Source organism: Acipenser ruthenus, chromosome 7 (assembly GCF_902713425.1).
Source record: "Acipenser ruthenus chromosome 7, fAciRut3.2 maternal haplotype, whole genome shotgun sequence".
Classification (NCBI taxonomy): Eukaryota; Metazoa; Chordata; class Actinopteri; order Acipenseriformes; family Acipenseridae; genus Acipenser; species Acipenser ruthenus.
Genome location: NC_081195.1, coordinates 14,925,453 through 14,950,985, shown reverse-complemented (window position 1 = coordinate 14,950,985; position 25,533 = coordinate 14,925,453). Strand labels below are relative to the sequence as shown.

The following is a 25,533-nucleotide window of genomic DNA, read 5'->3' as shown; positions in this document are numbered from 1 at the left end:
CTGAACATTATTTGGGAGCACTATCCCCTGAACTAACCTTTGTGAGCCAATTACCCAGAGAACAAGTGTTTACAGTTGTGCTGACCAATTATCATCTTTCAATGAGAATTTTTTTTTTTTGATTACTTGAGTGAACCAGATTTTACTTGGTATGAGTTTTCGATGAGACCTAACAAACTGCTAGGGAGTCACTTAAGTACCATCAAAAGAATGTTATCGACTCATCACCTTTTATATCTGCAGCAGAGAAAAGAAATTTAGTGAATGGATCTCTGGTTTACTAAAGGTTGTTCGGTCTCTGAATGCTGTTTGTCACAATATTTAAATACCTGTTATATTAAAGGTGTTTCTGCAACATTATTTAGGGTAAACATGGCAGGTATAAAACTTGGTGGAACCATTTATGTTTTTAAAGGATTTCTATTCTGATTTCTACCAATTATTGGCTACCAACGTATGTTCAGCAGTTTAATTTCCTAGCTGTTCATGCTATGGTCAGAATAGAGCCTTGTATTCCTAAACATCTAGGTTTTGAGATTTACATTTTTTTGTGATGGCAAATGTTATTTTTGGATGACCAACCAAAAATAACCTTTACGCGATTTGACCACTGACAAATTGTCAAAGAATGAAATGAAAGGTTATTTTGGTGTGTGGAGAGCAAATTTATTTTGCTCAAATTGCAAAATGGAAAATATCAAACAAAGAGCAAAGCGATATACTCAAATTGCGAAATGTGCTTTGAGCAAATGCACAGTTCCCGAACAGATTCTAAAGATGCTGCTTGTTCTGCGATTTAGCAATTAATTGTGGGGTGTTAAAAATGGGCATCAAGTGAAATACAAATGTTTTAATACATTTTATTTTATTGAATGAACATAAAAGCAGTAAATTATATTTTAAGGTACATGTCATTGATTTATTATTTATGCAGGAAGTTAACCTATTTAGACCGTGGCCTCATTTGCAAGGGGGTCATAAGAATATAAGAAGGTTTACAACCAAGAGGAGGCCATTCAGCCCATCTTGCTCGTTTGGTTGTTAGTAGCTTATTGATCCCAGAATCTCATCAAGCAGATTCTTTAAGGATCCCAGGGTGTCAGCTTCAACATCATTACTGGGGAGTTGGCTTCAGACCCTCAATTGTCTGTGTAAAAAAGTGCCTCCTATTTTCTGTTCTGAATGCCCCTTTCTCTAATCTCCATTTGTGACCCCTGGTCCTTGTTTCTTTTTTCAGGTCAAAAAAGTCCCCTGGGTCGACATTATCTATACCTTTTAGGATTTTGAATGCTTGAATCAGATCACTGCATAGTCTTCTTTGTTCAAGACTGAATTGATTCAATTCTTTTTTAGCTTGTCTGCATACGACATGCCTTTTAAACCCGGGATAATTCTGGTTGCTCTTCTTTGCACTCTTTCTAGAGTAGCAATATCCTTTTTGTAACGAGGTGACCAGAACTGAACACAATATTCTAGCTGAGGTCTTACTAATACATTGTAAAGTTTTTAACATTACTTCCCCTTGATTTAAATTAAACACTTTTCACAATATATCCGAGCATCTTGTTGACCTTTTTTATAGCTTCCCCACACTGTCTAGATGAAGACATTTCCGAGTTAACATAAACTTCTAGGTCTTTTTCATAGATTCCTTCTTCAATTTCAGTATCTCCCATATGATATTTATAATGCACATTTTTATAGCCTGCGTGCAGTACTTTACACTTTTCTCTATTAAATGTCATTTGCCATGTGTCTGCCCAGTTCTGAATGCTCTCTAGATCATTTTGAATGACCTTTGCTGCTGCAACAGTGTTTGCCACTCCTCCTATTTTTGTGTCGTCTGCAAATTTAACAACTTTGCTTACTATACCAGAATCTAAATCATTAATGTAGATTAGGAATAGCAGAGGACCTATTACTGATCCCTTTGGTACTCCACTGGTTACCTCGCTCCATTCTGAGGTTTCTCCTCTAATCAGTACTTTCTGTTTTCTACATGTTAACCACTCCCTAATCCATGTGCATGCATTTCCTTGAATCCCTACTGCGTTTAGTTTGAGAATTAATCTTTTATGCGGGAGTCTGTCAAAAGCTTTCTGGAAATCTAAATAAACCATGTCGTATGCTTTGCAATTATCCATTGTCGATGTTGCATCCTCAAAAAAATCAAGCAGGTTAGTTAGACATGATCTCCCTTTCCTAAAACCATGCTGACGGTCTCCCAGGATATTGTTACCATATAGGTAATTTTTCCATTTTGGATCTTATTATAGTTTACATATAATGGAAGTCAGGCTTATTGGTCTTTGTGGATCGGTATTACGTTTGCAATTTACCAGTCTGTCGGTACAACCCCTGTGTCAAGAGACTGTTGCGTGAACTTGGTTAGCAGTTTATAAATAACTTTGTTCGTGTTAAGCAATTTAAGAGGATAGTGACCCCAAATATTAAACTTCAAGTGAGTTTGAAATAACGTTCGTAATGTTCTTGTCTTGTTATTTAGATAGTTTAAAAATAAAAAAATAAAAAAAACACACACTATTAAAGCTCTTTTTTTATTCATGTTATAAGACTATTGTATACAAAACATGTCAATCCATGTTTGTCTAATCAGTTTAAGTGAAAAAGAGAGAAGATTGCTTATTAAATATTTATAATAGTCTCATAAATGGAACTACCAGCTTTTAGAAGACAGGTTTTGGAGACCAGATTAGCACCAGACAGTGGCGTGCCTGTGGAATAAAGACGGAGACTGCTTTTTGACAACAAAAGCCTTAAATGTTTTTATTTTAAGATAAAAATCACTGGATTTGTTTTTGCAAGGCTTGCTGCTGTGGCATGTAGAATTACACTGAACTCCCTTACGCACACAGAAGCTTGACAAAAATGAAGCCTTGCATAGCTCCAGAAGCAGCTACTGCTGCTGTACAAAGAGAAAGTTTGTTTTCAAATTAGGAATGAACTATCGGACAGTTGAAATTCATTCCGACTATCGGTCTAGCAGACCGAAGACCGAATAAGTTGTCACTTGTGTTTCGCTCTTTGCTTGTTTTGACATTTTTTCCATTTCGCTTTTTGATCAAAACAATAACCTTTCATTTCGTTCTTTTGATAATTTTATCAATGCTCAAATCGCAAATGGTTATTTTTGCTTGTCATTGACCGAATCCTGATGTCTGAGGTTGTTTGTTTGTATTTATTTATTTATTTATTTATTTATTAATTTATGTTTATATATATATATATATATATATATATATATATATATATATATATATATATATATATATATATATATATAAATATAATATTTTGCACTCACTGGATTCTGGCGAGGCAATGCCCATGTTTAAACTTTTGCCCCACCCCCAATTTTAGCTGCATGTCAATTCACCATTTCTAATAATCATGTATATAAAAAAAAAATAACCATGTGCAAATAATGCCTGAGATTTCAAATCTTGTGCTTCAAGTGAGTAGAACAAGCTGTGCAGTACAGTAGTTGCTCTGTGTATTGATTAAATAAATTGTAAGCACTTTTTGTTTCGAGTCCGACAATAGACTCTTGAGTCAGATTGATTATGCTTTCCTGTTAAGCTACAATCCATTTTTTTTCTTTTTTTAACCAATAGACTTCAGCTTTAAAGGTTGTGTGTGTTTCATGAACATTTAAAATGACATTACAGTAACTTCCGCAGCACCCTTTTTTCATGGCAAACCCTTTACTTTGTATTTCCCCATTTAACACTAGAACCGCCGCGTTTATACTCGTACCTAAAACTGCCGCTGGCAGTCATTATGGTGGTTGCATTTTAAACATCGATATAATTAATTTGGAGGCCAAGTGTCTAACACTGCTTAATCATGAAACTTCAAGGATTTATTGTATTTATTTCATCTTTTGGATACCAAAAGAATCTTGGCTATTTGTCAAATGAGTGATAGCACAAATGGGAAAACCATTTTGTTTGCATACATTTGAGATTGTGTGTGTGTGTGTCTTTGACCCAGCTGTTGCAAACAGCCAATTGTCTGCTTTTGTGGAATACTTTTTTGAAATACAAAATTGTGACCCTTTTGATTAGTATGGAGGGTTATGGAAAAATCTGTTTGGGTGGTCTGACCACATTTGTTTGAGGTATTTTGTTTGACCTTTTTTCTTCGTTTAAAGTTAAATGCAAAAATAGAAGGAATGGAAAGTTTAACCCTTTCTGGGTTCTCCCCAGGAATTCTGTACAGCCGGGCTGCAGAAAATTATAGCCGGGAGCACTTTAGGCAAGTTTTATTTTTCTGTTACCTTAAATATGTAATACGACAAATTTGAATAATGTGTTGTCTTTCGTTGACTGTATCTGGTTGCTCTTAGGTTCTACATTTTGTATTACTGTTTTTTATTATGTTAAATTTACCATGCTTATTTAGGCACTCTACGATTTGACTGGGGAAAGAAAGTAGGTTTATTGGTGTTCACAAAAAAGGTAACCTTTTTACTAATTTTTAGCTTAATTATTGACCTTATTGTTTCATTTTAAATAGTTCTCTAAATTTTCAGGGCATTTTGTTAATGCACATCTTTTTGTTTTTTGCTGTTCTACATTATTTGAATGCAACTGTTCATTTTAACAATTTTTTTTACATTTACTCACCATCATAACTGTTGCGTAATAATCCAGCACCTATGCACATTTGTATGTCAGCTAACTGAAAGTATCCCGTACAGCCTTTATACATGAACCCCCAATATCTCTCACACTGTTTAGTGCACTGATAGGTGCACTGTTTAGTTGGTGCGTTTTTACTTGAAATCTAATGCTGATAAAAGAAATACAATAACAAAAGCTGTGGCACTTTTATTGTGTAGTCCTATAAAACCTGTCTTGATGGTGCTGCATGTGCACTCCATGCTGCCACACATTGGAATCAATCCCCATCCATGTGTGACTCGAGCACGAACTATTTTTGGTACTGTTCCCTTATTCAAATATTCACTGTCTTGTATATTATATTCTGGCTTATTCTAGAGAATGCTCTTTGACTTGATAAGCCTAAATACCATGTGAACAGGGTTGTATTAGTTATCTTTATAGTAAGTGTTATGTTAGCAGTGTGTGTAATGAAGGTGGTATGCTGGGCTTGTTCCACTTCTGTAGATTTAAGGTCGTACTGTTATGTAAATGTATTTTTGTTTTCATAAATCCAAGAAGCATATAGAATTATTACATACCCTTTCATTCTGTATTAATGTTGTACTTTGTGCCTTTTGAATTAAATGCTGTTTTCTTCAGTTTTTTCTTTGACTTCTGCAATCAGATATTTATCCTAACATTATTGCCATGGGATTCCCTGCCGAAAGACTTGAAGGTGTCTACAGAAACAACATAGATGATGTAGTACGGTAAGGATTTAACATTTTTTTAAAATATTTAATACCACATATTTGCTATTAACAAGCACACACTTTTTATGTAGGGAAATCTTATCCTCCATGTGTTTTAGTGGTAATAAATCAAGTAAACTATTTGGTTTATGAAGTGAACTTTATTGCATAGAGGTTTATCTATAGCTGGTTTATGTATAGAATTATGGCTGCAGACGTTATAGTATTTCTATTTCACCAGGGACAGGTGTGAACTGAACATTGAGTGTGGGGTGATGCATTGATCTGTTTCTCCACTACACTTTAGCAAGAGGGTCCAGCAACACATACATGTGGAGGTTTTCATAGAGGCTTATAGTGCTGGCTGGTCTTGTGGCAACATATGTCTAGGCTTGGTAAACAGAACTCAGAAGTGCCTGTGAATTACTTTTAAATTGCTATTGTATAACTGTAAAATGGAAACTTTGAATATTGAGTAGTTGTGGAATAAAGGTTATTGAAAGACCAACTCAAGAAGTCAGAATTGGGATTACCAAGTAAACATGAGTGTGCACACACCTGTGCATTTAAACATTGTGTGGTCCCTTGTGATATTTGGCAGAGATGATTTCTCAGTTTGTTTGTCCAATGTACTGATTGCATGAATCTACTGCAGCAACAGCTGTGACCCTCCATGTCTATTAATATAATCTTAGTATTTTGACTATATATAATCTTGCTGAACAGATAGGGTGACCGGCACCAATCTTGATTCTGGGTTAGCAGCAAAAAGGGTTCATTCCAATTGCAGAGCAGCCCTGGATAGGGTGTATGCAGATGTATTTATTATACAAAAGTGGGAGCCATAATAGTTGAACTCCATGCTCTCAGATAAGGTTTCAGGCTTTTGGGTAATTTCCTCACTGAGGTGATATTTATTTTAGGGAAAAACTGTAAGTCATTGTTTTAATAGATTTTAAATATTTAGCTTTTTGTGTAAATGCAGCTTTAACTTTGTCTTAAATCAAGTTTACTCTTACACTAAATGTGTATTGTCCTATTTATATTTTACATTTGTAATTTACAGCGCTTGTCAAGATACTACGAATTAAACATTTTTGAAAAAATATTGTCATTCCTAAAAGCAGTGCATTTTTAGTAAAATGCTAAATCCCAAATGCCATTGTATTTGCCTATTTTACTACAACTGAAAAGTTGAGCCACTCCAAAAAACAAGTGCATGGCTATGCAGCAACAGTACTGGAAATGTTTTTGTTCTCCAGCGCTTTAAATGAGCAAAATAAAATAGCTGCCACAGTGTTTTTATCATATCAGTGTAGCATGGCTGTCTGTTAACCCTTTGCAGTCCATGTATTCAGTGCGTCTCGGGCGTGTCAGGTCCAATTTATTTTCGCACACGCAGTTTATTTTAGAAGTGCTGTTTTAAGTGTTTTTTTTTTCCACAGTAAAACAGGTTTAAAAGGCACTGCATATCAACAGGACACTCAGTACTGCATCTCCAGCCCCGCCCCACCCCTTGTTTGTTGTATTTCACATACCTCTTCATAGTCATGCATACCGATTTTAAATCTTCTCCTGATCACTCTTAGTATTATTATTGTTATTGTTATTATTATTTATTTCTTAGCAGGCGCCCTTATCCAGGGCGACTTACAATTGTTACAAGATATCACATTATTTTGACATACAATTACATTTATATTTTTTTTGCATAAAATTACCTATTTATACAGCTGGGTTTTTACTGGAGCAATCTAGGTAAAGTACCTTGCTCAAGGGTACAACAGCAGTGTCCCCCACTGGGGATTGAACCCACAACCCTCTGGTCAAGGGTCCAGAGCCCGAACCACTACTCCACGCTGCTGCCCCAAACTCCTCAATAATGCAATCCAAGTCATTATTTTATTACTATAACATCACAAAGCTCTGCAAATGTCAGTGAAATTCTTTATCTCTGTGGTGCCGGGGCTATGTGTATTGCTCAGATCCGCCCCTTTTTTTTTCTGGCTCCTATCAGTCTCACTCGGCCATTGAATGGTTTTCTCGCCTTTTTCCGGAGAAAAAACGACTAGAGACCTGTGTTTTATGTCTTTTTGATGTCGGACAGTAAAGGGAAAATTGTAATGTCGGACCTGGTCCCACATAGGACCGCAATGGGTTAACCTGCCCTTTTGATTGTTGTAGTAAAAAATATTTGGAATATGCTAAACAGGACTATTTAAAGATGGACTAACTTAGTTTTAACAGATGAGCCACATGTGAACTGGACTTGACCCCTGGTTGCATTGTCTAAATGACTTCCTCCATTTTTAAACGGGAAGAGTGACCACACAATAGTATAGGCATGGTAACATTCTTGGGTTATAGTAAATTATGTACACAGAGGTCCCACGATCTAGTGTAAAGTTTACAGAATCTATAGATGTACGCTCTCTTTTTTACATATAGAGAACTAAATTGTGATAACTTGGTAACTCTAGCCCAAGTTTCAGGCACATACCATCCTTGGTTGTGTTGTACCTTGTGTTAAGGGTTTGTTGCTGTCTAGGATTTTGCCATGTCATGTTTCCCTGCAATCTGTACAGCATGTCTCCTGCTGCAAGTAATGTAATTCCTTTTAGGGTGACATGCTAACACATAGGTTGATCTTGAGCACAGTATAAACATTCAATTTGCTGTTTCTCTTATCCAACACAACCAGGTGATTTTAAGAATGCATTCGGTATTGATCTGACCCATAGAACATCGTGGCTAGACATTTGAATTGGTTAATTTTACTTAAACTTTTTTTAACTACACAAAAGGGTGTTTGTATATGCATGAGTGTATACAAATTACTGTATGACCATGCACATTACTAATGTTTTTGTCATCTTTTTAGGTTTCTGGATTCAAAACATAAAGATCATTACAAGATATATAATCTGTAAGTGAACTTTCCGTGAATTACTGTGAAATTATTATTTTATCAGAAATTCATCTCTGATTTAAATGAGAATTTCATCATTTATCTTCATGTTTATAAACCATTTGATCTGATATGATTATGCTACCAGGGATGCTTTGTGTTTGTTTTCTACCACAAACTCCTAAATGTACTGAGTTGTACTTTTTCCAGTGTTTTCATTTAACATGTGTACATTTATTTTTTTAATACAGATGCGCAGAAAGACATTATGATGCTAACAAATTTAACTGCAGAGGTATGTTTTCTTACATTTATAACAAATTGTAAAGTATTGCAACCTGATGCTGATGTTGCTAATGTGTTTTTTAAATTAAAACAAATACCTGGATTAAAAAAAGGTAATACTCCCAATTTGCTTTTTACACTAATTTTGGCATTCAGAAATTCAGTACATATGGATTAATTCCAGGTTTTTAAAGCAAATTAGTGTGTTGTCTGTGTTGGCTTGAAATTGACTAAATGCATTTGTTTTCCACCAGTTGCACAGTACCCCTTTGAAGACCACAATCCACCCCAGCTAGAGCTTATTAAACCTTTTTGTGAAGATCTTGACCAATGGCTGAGTGAAGATGACAATCATGTTGCAGCAATTCACTGCAAAGCTGGAAAGGGACGAACGGGTGTAATGATATGTGCTTATTTGCTACACCGAGGCAAATTTCTAAAAGCACAAGAAGCACTAGATTTTTACGGTGAAGTGAGGACCAGAGACAAAAAGGTCAGTCGTGGCAGCTTGCATACATTTGTTTGAAAGAGGTAGATTTATGTATGAAATTCACAAAATGCAGTTTAAGCCTAGGTTTTCAGGTGACAGGCTTGTGCATCACTTTCTCATACAGACCTGTTGCCATTTTAATATGGTCACATTTTGGCAAGTAAAATTTGGATGCTTGTGCTAATGCTATAAAAAGACATGAGAGAAATGGTTACTCTTACATTTTTTTAAATATTTAATATCTAGAGAATGTCCTTGGATAAGATTAAACCTTGTATTGATAAATGCACTTTATTATATTTACTAGTGTTGAGAACAGTAATTGATCATGTGAATTGGTCTTATCTGATGCTAACTCTTTGTTTTTCAGGGAGTGACAATTCCCAGTCAGAGGCGTTATGTATATTACTACAGCTTCCTGTTGAAAAACAAGCTGGACTACAAACCAGTGGCATTGTTATTTCACAAGATGGTGTTTGAAACTGTTCCCATGTTCAGTGGTGGAACATGTAGTAAGTGATTTCTACTTTTATGCTTGATTGCAGACCTATTGAAAAAATGCAATGCAGTATCTCTACTACTGGTATGTACATTGTACACTTCAAGAACTAAAATTAAGCCACTGTTCTAGACTAATGAATTATGCACTGAAGCCCAAAATCAAATCTAAGCACTATACAGTGCTTTTATTTCATCATATATATGAAAGGGTGGGAAAAATAAAAATATGCTGGCAGTCAGTACTCCAAACTGTATGCATAAGTCCAACTAACAAACTAACAGTAGGGGGGGGGGGGGGGGGGGCAGTATATTTCACCTGCATCTTCCTCATTTAACCTCAAGTTTTAGTTTGAATTACTTGAAGTAAAACTTCTTTTTAGAACTGTATTTTTGCATATAGAAGTTAGTAAACAAATAAAAACTGTTGTATGCAAAATTGTTTTTTTATTCCTCTTGAAATTTGCATTGTTTTTAAAAGTTCTTGACATTTCTTTTGTCTTTTTGCCTCTTGTCTTGGTGCTTTTTATGCCTGTTTGTTTTTTTTAAATGTATTTCTTTACTGGTTTCAAAGGGTAGCCTGCTATGAATCTTGATACACAGGTGTTACTAGGCATTTTCCACAACTGTGTAGTGTACTCTACACCAGGGGTCGGCACCATAGAGTGGTGATGGACATTTAAAAAAAAAAAAGTCCACAGACCAGCAAAACGGAAGTTATATACAGTGAGTGCGTGATGTATTCCCTGCCACAGACATGTGTGTCCGTGTATGGACAAGTTGGCGACCCCTGCTCTAAACTTCTTTATTTCAAACTGCATCTTGTAGAATTTCTTTCCCTCAGAAGGGCCCTGTTCTGAAATGGTTCAAGTTGCGCAGCTTTGCATGCATTTTTAAACAAATAATTTGAGATCAGCAGAAACCGCTTTTACAACAGAAAAAACAACCCCCCCCCCCACCCAAACCAACCTTCCACCAGGGTGTTTAAAAGTCTCACATGCAGTATGCTTGCTGATTGTAAATGTAACTCGTGCTACCTTGAGATACTAGAGACGGCGGTTGTGATTTAATGTAAATCTGGATAAACCATTTCCACTGACACGACAAATCTCTTCAAACCCCTTTTATTAAAAATAAACGAAGTTGCTATACCTCATGCCTAAGATGGCTTTTAAAAAATAAATTGTATGGAATAGTAACCCTGAAATTTACAGTACACTTGTTTGATACGCAAATTAGATATTTGCCAAGTAGACATTTACGCTTGTATTGCTAATGAAATTTAAATGTACATAATGCATCATGATGGAGCACAAACTATATAGCGAAGAAGATGGTAAGGTGGATGTCATGTGTTTTTTTTTTATATTTACATTTTAACTTTTTACGTTGCAAGCGATTTTAACTGTGTGTGTGTAAAATAAATATATATTTATATATAGAAATAAATAAATAAATTACACAGTGCCGTGAAAAAGTATTTGCCCCTGTCTGATTTTCTGCATTTTTGCACATTTTTCACATTGCATTTGGTCAGATTTTTTTGTTGGTTGTAGTAGTATATAGAGGGAGTCAGAGAAAAAAATGACACCAAAGTTTGGTGCTGCTTTCATTTGTTTGGTGTGAAAGGTAATCAAACATGCAATCTTCAGGTGTGAAAGTTATTGCCCCCCCCTAGTTAACTCAACCCAATTAAAGGGATAATTAGGGTCAGCTGTTTGAGTACTTTTGTTAACAACCAGGCCTGATTTGGGCCAGCCCTGCCCAATATCAATATGACTAACTTTGGCCCTTGCCATCAGAGTGAAGTTGTCGGCACACAGGTTCTAGAGGCACATCATACCACGCACAAAAGAAATTCCTGAAGACCTCCGGAAAAAGAGGTCAAAAAGTTGATGCCTCTCAGTCTGGAAAGGGTTACAAAGCCATTTTTAAGGCTCTGGGGCGCCACCAAACCAGTGTCAGAGCCATATTGTCCAAATGGAGAAAGTTTGGGACAGTAGTGAATCTTCCCAGGAGTGGCCGTCCTGCCAAAATCTCTCCAAGAGCAAGGCGTAAAATCGTCCAGGAAGTCAAAGAACCCTAGAACAACATCCAGGGATCTGCAGGCTAAGGTCAGTGTTCATGACTCCACCATCAGAAAGACACTGGGCAAAAATGGGATTCATGGCAGAGTAGCAAGGCGGAAACCATTGCTCACTAAGAAGAACATGAATGCTCGTCAAGTTTGCCAAAAAGCACCTGGATGATCCTCAAGAGTTCTGGAACAATGTTCTATGGACAGATGAGTCAAAAGTGGCACTTTTTGGCCGACGTGGGCCCCGTTATGTCTGGCGAAAACCAAACGCTGCATTCTACAGTAAGAACCTCATACCAACAGTCAAGCATGGTGATGGTAGTGTCATGGTTTGGGGATGCTTTGCTGTATCAGGACCTGGACACCTTGCCATCATTGAAGGAACCATGAATTCTGCTCTGTATCACAAAATTCTAGGGGAGAATGTCAAGCCATCCGTCCGTGAGCTGAAGCTGAAGCGCAGCTGGGTCATGCAGCAAGACAATAATCCGAAACACACAAGAAAGTCTACATCAGAATGGATGAAGAACAAGAAATTTTAAAGTTTTGGAATGGCCTAGTCAAAGTCCAGACCTAAACCCCATTGAGATGTTGTGGCAGGACCTGAAACGAGCAGTTCATGCTCAAACCCATAAATGTCACTGAGTTGAAGCAGTTCTGTATGGAGGAGTGGGCCAAAATTCCTCCATGGCGCTGTGAGAAACTAATCAATAACTACAGGAAGCGTCTGGTTGCAGTTATTGCTGCTAAAGGTGGCGTAACCTGTTATTGAGTAAGGGAGCGATTACTTTTTCACACGGGGGCATTGGGTGTTGCATAACTTTCTTTAATAAACATTCGGTGTCAAATATGCAAAAATGCAGAAAATCGGACGGGGCAAATACTTTTTCACGGCTGTGTGTGTGTGTGTGTATATATAATGAGAGAATTTTTACTTTTTTCTTTTTTAAACCATGCCTACCCCAGCAAGTATCTCCAGGACCATGTTTTAATCTCCTTTTTTTTCTCTAAGGGGATACTACAGTTAAAAACAAGAGTGAGCAGATTCCTCATGGTTTCAGAAAAGGGAATTGGCACTGGGGTAAAATCAGCTTTTCATCAATCTATTTTTTGAGGATAAGAATATAAATACCTTTTTTTTTTGTTTGTTTTTTAAATCTCCCATGCTTACAAAGCAAATAATATTGCGTAGATTGTTAGGCCCTGTCCACACTGTGCCTTTTAAACCGTTAGTTGCCTTTTAAACCGGCTTAAGTGCTAAATCCGGTATACAAAAATGTTTGGTATTGCAGCGTCCACACTTCTGACAAACCGCACTACCTAAACGCTGGGCGTGTGCGTGCTGTAATACCAAACAACATTTTTTGTATATCCTCCCAATATCCCCAAATGCTTTGATATGTCAGGCGCCTAAAGGACTTGCTATCAGTGTACACTCTGCACTAGGTATTAATTTTTATGCTTTTTAAAAAAACACAAAAAAAAAAAAAAAAAAACTTGTTGTCCAAGTGACAAAATGCTAGAAAACACAATCAATCAATTATTGATTTAACGGGCGGATCGAGCCTTGTAGCTTGACTGGTTCACTAAATTTAAGAAACGCAAAAGGTTACCTGTGACACCATTTCACCAACAAATTTATAACACACTTTAAGGAAATGTCTTCCTGTTTTAATAGTTTCACAAAATCGTTGGATTGTGCATGTCCAATAAATAACGACTTAATCCAATAAAACATTAATAATTAATATAGTGTTTTAAATCTAAAAATATGTCAATATGCTAGGGGAAAGGAGGTCTTCAAATGCTTCTAAACAGTAAACTTAATGTGTTTTTTATTTTTATTTATTTAATATCCCAACAAGTACAGGCTTGACCACAAAGTAGACTCCGGCTGCATTCACACTGGATATGTTTCAAAAGGACTCGGTCTGGTTTGTTTTGTTTTGAAACAGTGTATCAACGTGCTTGCTTTTGTTCACTGTGAGCAAAGGGACAGAGTTCGTTAGGATGCGAGCTAAAGTTTGTTGTGTGGTGGGTTTTTTTTAATTTATTTTTTGGTCCTTTTTCTATTCGCCCCCCCCCCCCCCCCCACCCCCCCCCCCCCCCCCCCAAGAGAGAGTTTATGTTCACAATGCAGTTTGCAAATGCACTCTGCTCATTTATATGGTGTATGAACCGGATGTTTTCAATATCCTGCAAGGCATATTGAAAGATGGTAGCTATTGATGTATTGCTCTGGTTTTTAATATAGCAGGGGTGTACTTCACTAATGTAATACATTTATAGAGTGCTTAGAGTAGGAGAATGCAGTTTAAGCAATTCTGCATGGTTCTCTTAATGTGGGCATTAAAGTCATTTTGAGAATATATTTTACTATTTGTGTTTTGTCCAGTTTTGGCTTGGATTTTGGTGTTTTACCAAATTTTCTATCAGAGCTTCATATTCTCGCACTGTATATAGTTTTAGGATTACCAGATTTCCACAGGGAATAACTGGAATTTTCTTTTTTCAATTCACTCACACTGGCCAGAAATAACAGTATATAATATAACACAATAGTTAAAATTAAACATCGGGTGACTATTGCAGATCATAACTAATTTTCTTTTTATATTATCCTCTAATCAAAACATGTTAAATGTGAAAAAATAATGATGAAAAAAAAAAAAAAAAAATCTATTACATTTAAACATATGGGATACACAATCATAATGATTAAACAAATAATCCATAAGATGGTTGTTGGGGTTTTTTTTTTTGTTTGTTTTTTTAATGGCACCAACACACAATCTAATACATTACTCTATTTTACATTACTCTATTTGCGGGGTATGCTGATACAATAGCAAAACCGGGGTTATTTATTTATTTAAGCAATTTTACTGTTTTGAACTGGGGCAAAAAATCAAGGCTCAACTGTGACAGTCCTAAATTTCCAGAATGTCTGGTAACCCTAATGTAGTTCCCCTACATTTTTTTTTTTTACTTTTTTTTTTTTTTTTTTTTTGCTCTACTTGTTTCCTCAGAATATGATCTAAACTGCAAAATGTTTACTTTCTAGTTTAGGTTACCTTGTATAGTTAGTTTGCTGTGTGCAAAAGGACCGAGTCCAGCTGTTAACATTTGAGTTTTAGCAAGCGAACCAAGCATTTACCAAACACAGAGACCACCTCTTTAGGTGGACTGTGGTTCGTTTCCCAAGCGGACTTTGTTCACATTTCACACCGAACTGTACAGAGTGTGGACCAAACCCTCTAAACAGACCCAGTGTGAACACAGCCTCAGAAATGTAATAAATTACACAACGTTTCTTTCTAATCCGCTAATACTTAAGTGACTGGACTTTATCAGCAGCAGAACAAATAAATAAACTTTGTCCAACGGGCAAAGTGTAACGGCAAAACCTCTTGTCCCTCACACAAATCTTGTGTCGGGCAATATGAATTGCACACCCCAGCATAGTTCCCCACTAATCTTGACCTAAAATTAATTTGTACATGCATACATTTTAATCCATGTCCCATCCCTAGTTTTGACTAAAATCTAAGTTATAAACTTGTTTACAAGAGCAAATCCGTTATTTTTCAGAATAGGGCCATTAATTTAATCATACATGACATTTTAATAATGTTTTGCATCTTTACAAGAATGTGCTCTTTCAATCTTTACTTTTTTCTTCATTGTATTCTGCTATGTGTCTGTCTGCTTTTTTTATGGTGCTTTTGCTCAATTCACTTTCACCCATGTACCAAGTTACTTGGTCTTTTCAGCTGCTTTAGAAAGGTTTCCAATCAAATTAAGGGGGTCTGTCATGTTTTGCCTTGCAGATCCTCAGTTTGTGGTTTATCAGCTTAAAGTGAAGATCCACACCTCAAATCCAGCACACACAAGACGTGAAGAGAAGTACATGGTTTTCGAGTTTCCACAACCATTACCAGTGTGTGGCGACATCAAGGTGGAGTTTTTCCACAAACAGAACAAGATGATGAAGAAGGTTTGTTCAAACTTTTTTTTTTTCTTCCTTTTTAATGCACCGTTGTAGACTTGAGTTCAAACTTTTATATTAAGATTTCACAGTGTCTTCAACAGAGCTATTGAAATCAAATTGGGTCATTTTATTTAAGTACACCTGTATTACTTTAATTTATGATGTGGCTATGTTTTGTTTTTTGTGTTTTACATTTTCTTTATGGTATATTCTTATGCATGGTGTGTGGTGTTTTTTTTTTTTTTTTCGTTTTTTTTCTTTTTTAGGATAAAATGTTTCACTTCTGGGTCAACACATTCTTCATCCCTGGACCGGAACACAATTCAGAGAAAGTAGAAAATGGAAGCTTAGTTGGAGTAAAAGAACTTGATGGAATTCAGAGTACAGAACGAGAAGACGACAAGGAGTATCTTATCCTCTCATTGACGAAAAATGACCTAGACAAAGCAAATAAAGACAAAGCCAACAGATCCTTCTCTCCAAACTTCAAGGTCAGTAGATTAGCGTGGAGGGTTAAATACACCACCTTAAAGTATCTAGTGGAAGTGATGCTCAACTCTGCCCCCCTCGTGATCCAATCCAGTCCAGGTTTTTACTCCAAGCAGGTTCTAATGGTAGTTAATTGAAGCTGCTAAGAGGCAATTAACTAATTTAGGACCTGGTTGGAATAAAGACCAGGACTGGAATAGATCTCTAGGGCTAGAGTTGAGGTTACCACTGTTCTAGACCACAACACACACAAAGGTCACATCTTGCAAAATTATTCAAATATTTAGTGCTCAAACTGCTGATACTTTTTCATTGTACAAAAAATAAGGCTTTAGTTCGGTTTACAATTTATTATTATTTTTTTTTTTGTATTCGGTTTTGGATTGAACTGTAAGTGATGCTTTTTCCTGTGGAAGTAGGTTGTTTACACACTTACCACAATGAGGAAACTGGATTTTTGTGGTACCTTTTTCTTTTCAATACCTGATCAAGGGTCTAAACCAATCGGTTTCCGTGCAAAATCATAAACCCAGACAAACAAGTACACAGTCTTTCAGGTCCTGTTTTTGAAGTACTGTTTTGATTTGAGCAGTTCTTGGGATGCCTTTACAAATCATGACTTCATAAAATAAGATTTGAAACACTGAATTATGGCCGTCTACAAATCCTGAATTTATAAAGAAATAGCAAAGAAATGGTGTATTGAAGCGAACTAGAGATTCCTTATTGAGAGGGAACCATTGATTTCTTAATATACTTCTCTCCCTCAGGTGAAGTTGTATTTTACAAAAACAGTGGAGGAGTCATCAAATTCAGAGGCCAGCACATCAACTTCAGTAACACCGGACGTTAGTGACAATGAACCTGATCACTATAGATACTCGGACACCACTGACTCTGATCCAGAAAATGAACCTTTTGATGAAGATAGACATACACAGATAACAAAAGTCTGAAATATTTTTATGGGGGGGGGGGGGGGGAACAAAACTAAACCACAAGAGAAAAGGAAAAAAACTTGAATATAAACTGAAAAGCAAGTACCTTTTTAAAATGGCAATAGGACATTGTGTTTAGTAAAATGCTATCAATTATAGGAACAATTCTCTTTTCCTGACCAATTTTGTCTTGCCCCATACATCCACAAGGTTTTAACACTTGTCCAGTGGAAAAAGGTTGTGTAATGTTATGTATAGACCTTTTTGTGTCAAAAGGACAGTTGAAAAAGAAACTCACATCCAGAGATGAGATGGCACTTTCCCATTTAATTCCAGTTTTATTAGGTGGAGACAGTTCTGGTGTGTACGTAGGAGTATATTTCCTGTTGTGTTCCGTCACCAACTGTAGGTGCTAAAATGCTAACCAGGGTTCATGTCCTACCCCACTTCATTCCCACACAACACAAATGACCATGTTACGGTTGGCTAGAAGAATTGCTGAAAAAGGTTTGCTACATTTAATGGAAGCAATTTGTATAAGGGATGGCAAGAGCACATTTTGAAAGTGTTGGGGGGGGGGGGGGGGGGGGGGGGGGATGGTCTTTGCTGGTTTATGCACCACCTCCAGCTACAGAAATGCACCTTTCTAGCTTGTGACGGTAATGAATCCTTGGATGATTATGGAATCAGCTGCTGCTTTTTGTTTTGTGCTTTTCTTTTTTTTTTCTTCAAAAAGCAATGGTGCTAGAAAAGGCAGCTAGAGGGAGCGATTCTTTTTAAATGGAGTGGAGGAGGAGGGAATACACAAATTGCATTTAAGAAATGCTGCTCCATCTACGCTGTAAAAACAAGGCCAGTGCTTTTGTCGGTCACGTTTTATATTCTTTTTTCCGCCCAGTTTTACCTACTGTGAATGCTTAATGTGCTGTTTGCAGGCTGTTTCCCATAATGTGTAATTATGCAGTGAAGTTCTAGTCTAGCAGTTTCTTTTTTTTTTTTTGGCTTTATGGCATCTAAGCATTTTCCATTCCTTCTACCACTGTGTATTCTGTTAAGTATGCAGGAAAACAGTATCCCATGTAAATGTCAATGTGTTCTTTTTTTAATAATAAAATGATACACAAAACAGCAGGGAAAACCAGTGTTGCAATAATGTTAACACTATTCATTTGAAAAGGCTAATCGTATGTTATTGGCATTAGTGTCCATGTCCTTTTTTTTATTTTTTTTTAAATTTTTTATATACATTGTTCTACATAGATTTCTAATCTGTCATTTGAACTGTATTAAGCCAGAAGTTCATTCAAAAATAGCATTAAGTCCCATGGAGTCTGGCAGATATGGTAAAGAACAGGACAGTCAAATCCTAATAGGATTGCTCTATGTAATAAGTGAGTTTCACTGTTCTCCTTGGTTAATAATAAACTGAGGATGTGCTCAATGTTCAGTGTTCATCTTATGAAAATTAACCTTATTGGGGTTTATGGTATGAATAGGTAACTACTTCAGGCAAAGGGCAAATTAACTTTGGATCTGATTTAGGTACTCTGGGATTTCAGATGTTTGGCTCCCAAAGTCAACTGTGTTTGTAGCCTTATTGTGTAAGGTCTAACTAGATCTAGATCCTTTTGTATATCAAACAATGGTGCTTACAAACTGCCAAACAGCAAATGTTAAATAGCTAATAAACAAGAGCCAAGAATCTCTGCCCAACATACATTGCAAGTAGCATTAGTGACATACACACGTGTGTGTGAGAGAGAGAAAGATGTCCCAAGCAATACAATGTGCTCCTTGCTTGTATTTGTACAATCCAAAAACGTAGGGGTCTGTGACAATGAATAGGTTTAACATGTTTTCAGTCAGTTTGGAGGAGGGATAGTGCAAGTGTAGATTTCAGGAAGTCTCTTGCTTGCTTTATACATGCCCTTTTATGAAGACTATATATATATATATATATATATATATATATATATATATATATATATATATATATATATATATATATATATATATATATATATATATTATAATAAATAAATACAAAATTACACACTAGAACTGAAATCAAGATGTCTCGCCTATTAGCGTGCAGGACAGACCAAAAACACTTTCTTGGGCAGCAACATTTGGCGAGGGTTGTAAGCTGCCTTTTGCACTACTAAATGTGACACTGCTGTGTACAACTCTACATGCTCTGTTCCCTGGGTATTTATAGTGAGGGAGGAGTGTATTTATTTAGATAAGAGCAAATATACTTGTTGACTCAAGCCAACCCTTTAATATAAAATACATTTTAGATTTTTTTTTTTTCTGTTTACATCTTCCAGCACCACAGAAAACCTGCCAAAATGCCAATGTGCATATTCATGATTTGTTTTTGTTTGCTTTGTACTGTATTTGTACCCCCCCCCCCCCCCCCTTCTCCCATATAAACTAGATAAATCATGGAATGTTTTTTGGGGATGGCCTACTGGAGATTTCCTTTGCCTTTACATGTTGATGGTGCTTACACTTCTACTGCTTTGGAACTGCTCTACTTTTCTGCCCAAGCATGACCTATATAATGTTTCGGATGCTATTGACTGGGTTAAGGTCACTACATATTCTTAAAAGCTTTTGCACTGTGCCAGGTTTTGAGGGTCTCAGTCAGGGGTCCATAAATGAGTGTCACTTAAAATTGTCCAACAGGCCTTGTGAGATGGAGGTGAAACTAAATAGTATTGGTGCATCACCCCCCCATTCTGTTTTTATATAGTGTCGGTATACAGTACTCGACCTCAGCATCGCCCCCCCCCCCCCCCAACCAACACACACACAGAACCAAATGCCTTTTTCTTTGACTTTGTTTTCTTTTTATTTACTTAACGGTATTCTGGTAAATGCATTCTGTAGGTATTCTTTCTCCTTTTCTTCAGTTTCTGGACTGTAATCTTAATACTTTTGGATGTTCAGCAGCTTAAATATATGAAACTGTTCAAGGGCATCACTGTTAAGGAGCTTACTGTTAGGTCCCAGGCCATCCCTAATCGTCTGTAGCCCCACTTTGGAAAGATTTGCCGCAGTACCTTAAGAGAAGAAAACAGAAAATAAAACTCCTGACAGCCTTAGAGGCCATTAACTGTGGCACAGGTTATAAAACTTGAGTGGAGTTCACAGGCAGCATCACAATTAAGTTTCAGCTTTAAAATATTCATAAAGGTGCCAGTGTGCAAGTTTTCATGTCACTAGTTTCCAGCAGATTTGTGCAATATGTTTTAACAATGCCTGTGGTTGCCACAAAGTGCCTCTTGTTTACTGTTAAAATACTGTTGTCATGCATGCAGATGGACGGGTGGAACTGCACTAAATTAAAGGGGCTTTAACTGCAGTGTTGGGCAGAGCTGCCTGCTGCTCTGCCCATTCAGTTTTGGGTTTCTTTTCATGTAGAGTATGTATACTCAATATATTTTCAGTCTGTTATAATAAATTTAAAAAAAAAAAAAAAAAAAAAAAAGCCTTATTCCATTTCAGCCTGTTCTGAATACTATTGTGCTGTGCAACAGTCGCTCTGTGTGTAATGCTATGCACTGAGAATACACAACCAACAAACCGATGTATAAAATTGTGTAATGATGCTCATACAAATCAGATGTCCATTTGTTATTGTATGTGTTTAACTACCCTTTATCTTAGTGTTATAAACTCCACTTAAAACCAATTAAAGTCTCATTCTTGTCACCATGGAATTTGTTGGTTTTTAATGTTGCAAAGGCCTTTAAAAGCCTGGGTATGTTCCTGTAGTGTTTTGTTTTGTTTTTTTACCCCCAAATGGGATTTTATCACAATTCTCACCAGATTGATTTGTATTGCTGTGTGGAGTTGCAGTCTGACTCTGAGAGTGCAGTATGTTCACTTCAAACTTGGTGTAGCATTTCTTTTTAGACTCAACTGGAAGGGGTGAGTAATTTACCTGTGTTTGAGGTACACGTATTGATTTTATATTTGTAATTTTTTTGTGTGTGCAAAACTAAACCCTGGCATAGTGTTCTAAAAAAACAGGATTTGTGGCAGTGGAGTCCAAGCTTTTTTTTGGAGGGTAAGTAATGTAATTATGACAGTAGAGCTTCCGGCTATTTTAAGTTGGTGCACTATCCAAATATCTGAATTATTTAAAGCATGCATTTCATAGAACTGATTTTGTTGCTTTTTTAATTTGTGGCAGGCTACACAACATAACAGAGATGCTACCACCTTTTTCCCCCCCAGTTGTGAACTTTAGACCAAGAAACTGAACTCCCTTGAGTGTGGCATGTGGGTTTAATCCAGTGCATGATCTGGAGTCTGCTTTGCCAGTTAAAGTATATTTTGTGGTGGCAGTGAGTCTATTGACCCACTCTTTTTCTCCCAACTACTGCACCTTGCACCCAGCTACTTGGTTGCATGATAATTATATCCCTCACCTCAGGCTTAAAATACACCTCCCTGCATATGAAAGCAGAGTTGTATCCTGCTATCTCAAGATAAAATCTACTATATGGTTCTCAAAACTGAAATTGAGGAACTTAATAGAGGACGTTCTAATTGCATTAGTGAAATGAAAAGGTGGTGTGGTATTGTGTGTATTTGAAACAGAACAGTGAGGCAGGTTAACAAAAAACCTATTGTGTATTCTTTCCCCCCCCCCCAAGTTGATTTTTAGTACTTCTGCATTTTACAATATTAAAATATTTTTTTGTATTTTTGTACTATAATGTACCATCTGTCTTACAATTTAACTTTACAGACTAAAGGGGAAATTGAGAAGTCTTAAATTAGGATAACCACTAGGAACTGTATTCACAAAGCTTTAATAAATGAGTTAATGTTTTTGTTTGTTTTTTTTAATTCTGTGTTTGATTAATAAAATAAAGCCAGATATTTTATAAACTGCTCAATCTGTTAAAGAAGCTGACTAGAGTATCAATCATATTAAATTGGTTTCAATCTTAAACTAATTTATAAAAGACTAACAATAAAACAATATTTAAATAATTCAATACTGTACTATTGTGGCTTCCAGCAAAACTTTTGGCCATAGCTGTACACACAAAACACAAATTTAAGTATATGAACGAACAAAATACTGGTGTAATCTGTTAACCACCTCCTTTTTTTCTACCCTTTTTAAAAAAAAAAACAACCTAATACATATGAGACCTCAACTACGCTGGAGAAAATGTAAGTGATTTTGAAATTGGCTGTCTTTCTTATGCCTGCACACAGATCTGCAGTGTTTAAATGGTTAATGTATAGATCTCCAGGCCTTGAATGACTGCAGCCAGCCTGCCTTATCGTGTTATATAATAGGCCACGCTTTGTGTTCTCACAGTCAGACGCTTTTAGTGACACAGCTGCTGAACATATATTTACTCTTCAACAACACTGAATAATTAAGTGTCAACACGGATGATTACCTACTCGTTACTCTTTATTGTGTCGTGAAATGGAGGGCCTGCCATGTAAACACATGAAGTAACAAATATAATGTTTCACATTAATGTTGTTTTTGACTGGGTACTGTCTCTGGTGTAGATGTCAGACAGTTTTTCTGCACGCTTTAAGTTGGGACCAACCTTGACTTAACGCATGCTTGGTGGCTGTGTTGACAAAAAAACAAAACATACATCCGTAAAATACAGTAGTACAAAAAAGAATCTTCGCTTTTAGAAAATAAGTCTGTTATATGAATGTCATAAAGAAAAGCAGTCTTTGTTATTAAATAATTATTTATTTCATAATTTTTATGGGATATTCTGTATTTCCTACGATTGTGTGAGATTATTGAACCCTCTGGGACCTGGTATTTTATACACTGAGAAATGGAAACTGAAAAACGGATCTTGGTCTCAAAGTGTGTATAAAAAGTTGTTTTTGTTAACATTGTGTTAAGCTCACGTTTTGATGATTCAGACAGTTATGCCAAATAGAAAGCCATATTGGACTGGATTGTGGCTGCGTGTTTTGGATACGAGGAAGGTGCATGTGTATGAATCACCCATCATCTTGTGAAACTTGGTACAGGCATTCCTTAGCAGGTCAACTTAATACACTCCTATATTTTGCTGCAAGAATAGGTTATAAATTTGCTATTATGCAAAAAGGGTACGATACCCTACAACAATATATACTGATTCACAATGAAACCGCAACAGTAAGTTTTACATCAATAGCTCATTGGGCACATACATATGTTATTTACATTTTAAATAGTGAGCAGATAGCTTTGTTGATAGTTTTAGTAGTATGGTTCTTTGGGATGACAAAATACTGAGCTCAAGTCATGTGATTTCTAAAAACGCCAGGGCTGGGTTGCACCAGCTATACCCAAGTTCATTCCCAAGTTAGAATTCAAAGTCTCTACTAAGTTTTTAGTTGTTTATAACTAAGCGCTCTGTTACTTCACTTGCACCCCACCTACTTAAGACTTTGTTAGTTTATTAAAAACGCGTTATTTAGTATGCGTATTGATTTCGACCAATCAGAAAACATAAAAACTATGCGTTACAAATAAATGTAAATGAATTACGCGTTTTCTACGTAGGGGCTGGTCATTCTGCAGTAGTACATACCTAGGGGTTGGACAATTTACACTAGGACCGACGTAGTGGCTGGTCATTTACAGGCATGCAGCGTAATTACAAGACTAGCCAATCACCTTGGGCATAACATCTTTTTTAATATCATTTTATTAAAAAAATCAAGAATTAAACCCGGAACACACTGCCCGATGCGACCGTCACATTTCAATGGAGGAGGTTGCGTCGCAAACAAATCTTTGCGATTTGAAATCACAGGATGGGACACAATGTGTGATGTTTTTCTGATGTTTGACCTGCTCTGTATGCATTAAGTACAGCGGCAGTGGGGCAAATCAATGACAATATGCGAAAACATAAAGCTATGGCACAATTTTGGCTAGGCCATGTGATCATGAAAACCATAAATGGACTTACATAGAGTTGGAGTCATAAATATTAGTACCCTGTGCCTTAACTCCGTTAATTCACCAGATATTTAACTACCACTTGGTAAGACGAATGCTTGTTCAACACACTCAGAAGAGCCATCATTGCTATGTAGTATAGTTTAACAAACAATATCTATAATACTTAATACATTGGGAAATGACATTGTTGCAAATAGCGGGTATGTAAACTTTTAGGCAACTGTGTGTGTGTGTGTGTGTGTGTATATATATATATATATATATATATATATATATATATATATATATATATATATATATATATCCAGGACGTTTCGGACTACGTCCTTCTTCAGCTTGATTTTTTATCAATTCATATTTATATACCTACATTACCTTTTTCTTTGATTATATATACTGTATATAACACACACAAGGTATTCCATGGGTTTGTATACAATGTCCGTGCCGATATCTTTTGAAAACAAGACTGCCCCATAAGCATTGTTCTTTTTAACTATTAGACGAAATATATTTAAAAACTGCTGTTACAACCACGATAAATGTATTATTAATAGCGTTTTAATTAAATTATACCAAATCTAATTTTTATTTACAATGAAATAACGAGAAATAAAAAGACAGCATTTGTTTTACAAGTAAATGCATTATATTACCTTATTAAACTAAAATTAAATGAACAAAACATCTGCTGGGTTTAAAGTTTGTAGAATATTTTTCACTGTGCAAAACTGCATATGAACTTTTGTTCAATTTTACAGTTACCAAACGAGTTTAAAAAAAAAACAAAAAACTACCTGATTTTAAGAGTTTTGAGTGATGAAGCTTAATTTAAACAACAACTGGGTGTAGGCTCTGTAGAACAATAAAACACGGCATAGGCTTTGGGTAAAACTGTTATACATCGTATCCATTCTTATAATCACCTTTCAGAATATTTTTGCAGTAAATGTACTCTAATACTGCCAAAAACGTAAGGTACAATTTCAGTAAGTCTTTCAGCACTAAGGAGTTACGATACCCTAGGATAATTAAATAAACAGTGTCCATACTTGAAATGAAAAAAAAACAAAAACAGCTGTAGATATACACATAGTATATGAGATTAGTTTACTGCTATGTTATTTTCCTAGACCTGTATGCAGGTCTGCAGTGTTGAAATAATTAAAACATTAAATAGCTTTACATGATTTACCTACATCGTTAAACGGCTATCTAGTGGTAACATGCGCATTACACACACTGTTTATAAATCTGATTAGCTACGTATTTTTTATGTATTTATTTTGTTAAATTAATGTAGTAGTCGCCAATTTTATTTATTTTTTAATCATTTTCTTCCAATTTAGAATAGCCAATTATTTTTAGTCTCAGCTCACCGCTCTGACTCTGGAGCGGCAAAGGTGAGCGCAGCCTGTCCTCCGAAGCCTGTGCCGTCAGCCAACCGCTTCATTTCACACTGCAGACTCACGATGCAGCCACCTCAGAGCTACAGCATCAGAGGACAACC

The 25,533-nt window shown here is 36.1% G+C and overlaps 1 protein-coding gene across 2 annotated transcripts in view; it reads left to right on the top strand.

Annotated features, from left to right (window-relative positions):
* Positions 1-20,776, top strand: part of LOC117415600 (phosphatidylinositol 3,4,5-trisphosphate 3-phosphatase and dual-specificity protein phosphatase PTEN) — a 33,128-nt gene extending 12,352 nt beyond the window's left edge. Inside the window, exons 2-10 of one of the 2 annotated variants that reach the window (XM_034026156.3) lie at positions 5,314-5,398; positions 8,262-8,306; positions 8,540-8,583; positions 8,828-9,066; positions 9,434-9,575; positions 12,651-12,719; positions 15,469-15,635; positions 15,896-16,120; positions 16,889-20,776. In XM_034026156.3, coding sequence (XP_033882047.1) covers positions 5,314-5,398; positions 8,262-8,306; positions 8,540-8,583; positions 8,828-9,066; positions 9,434-9,575; positions 12,651-12,719; positions 15,469-15,635; positions 15,896-16,120; positions 16,889-17,074 — 1,202 coding nt within the window. In that variant the 3' untranslated portion in view covers positions 17,075-20,776. The remainder of the gene's footprint in view (positions 1-5,313; positions 5,399-8,261; positions 8,307-8,539; positions 8,584-8,827; positions 9,067-9,433; positions 9,576-12,650; positions 12,720-15,468; positions 15,636-15,895; positions 16,121-16,888) is intronic. The other variant, XM_034026157.3, reaches the window with a different exon arrangement.
* The last annotated feature ends 4,757 nt before the right edge of the window (positions 20,777-25,533 follow it).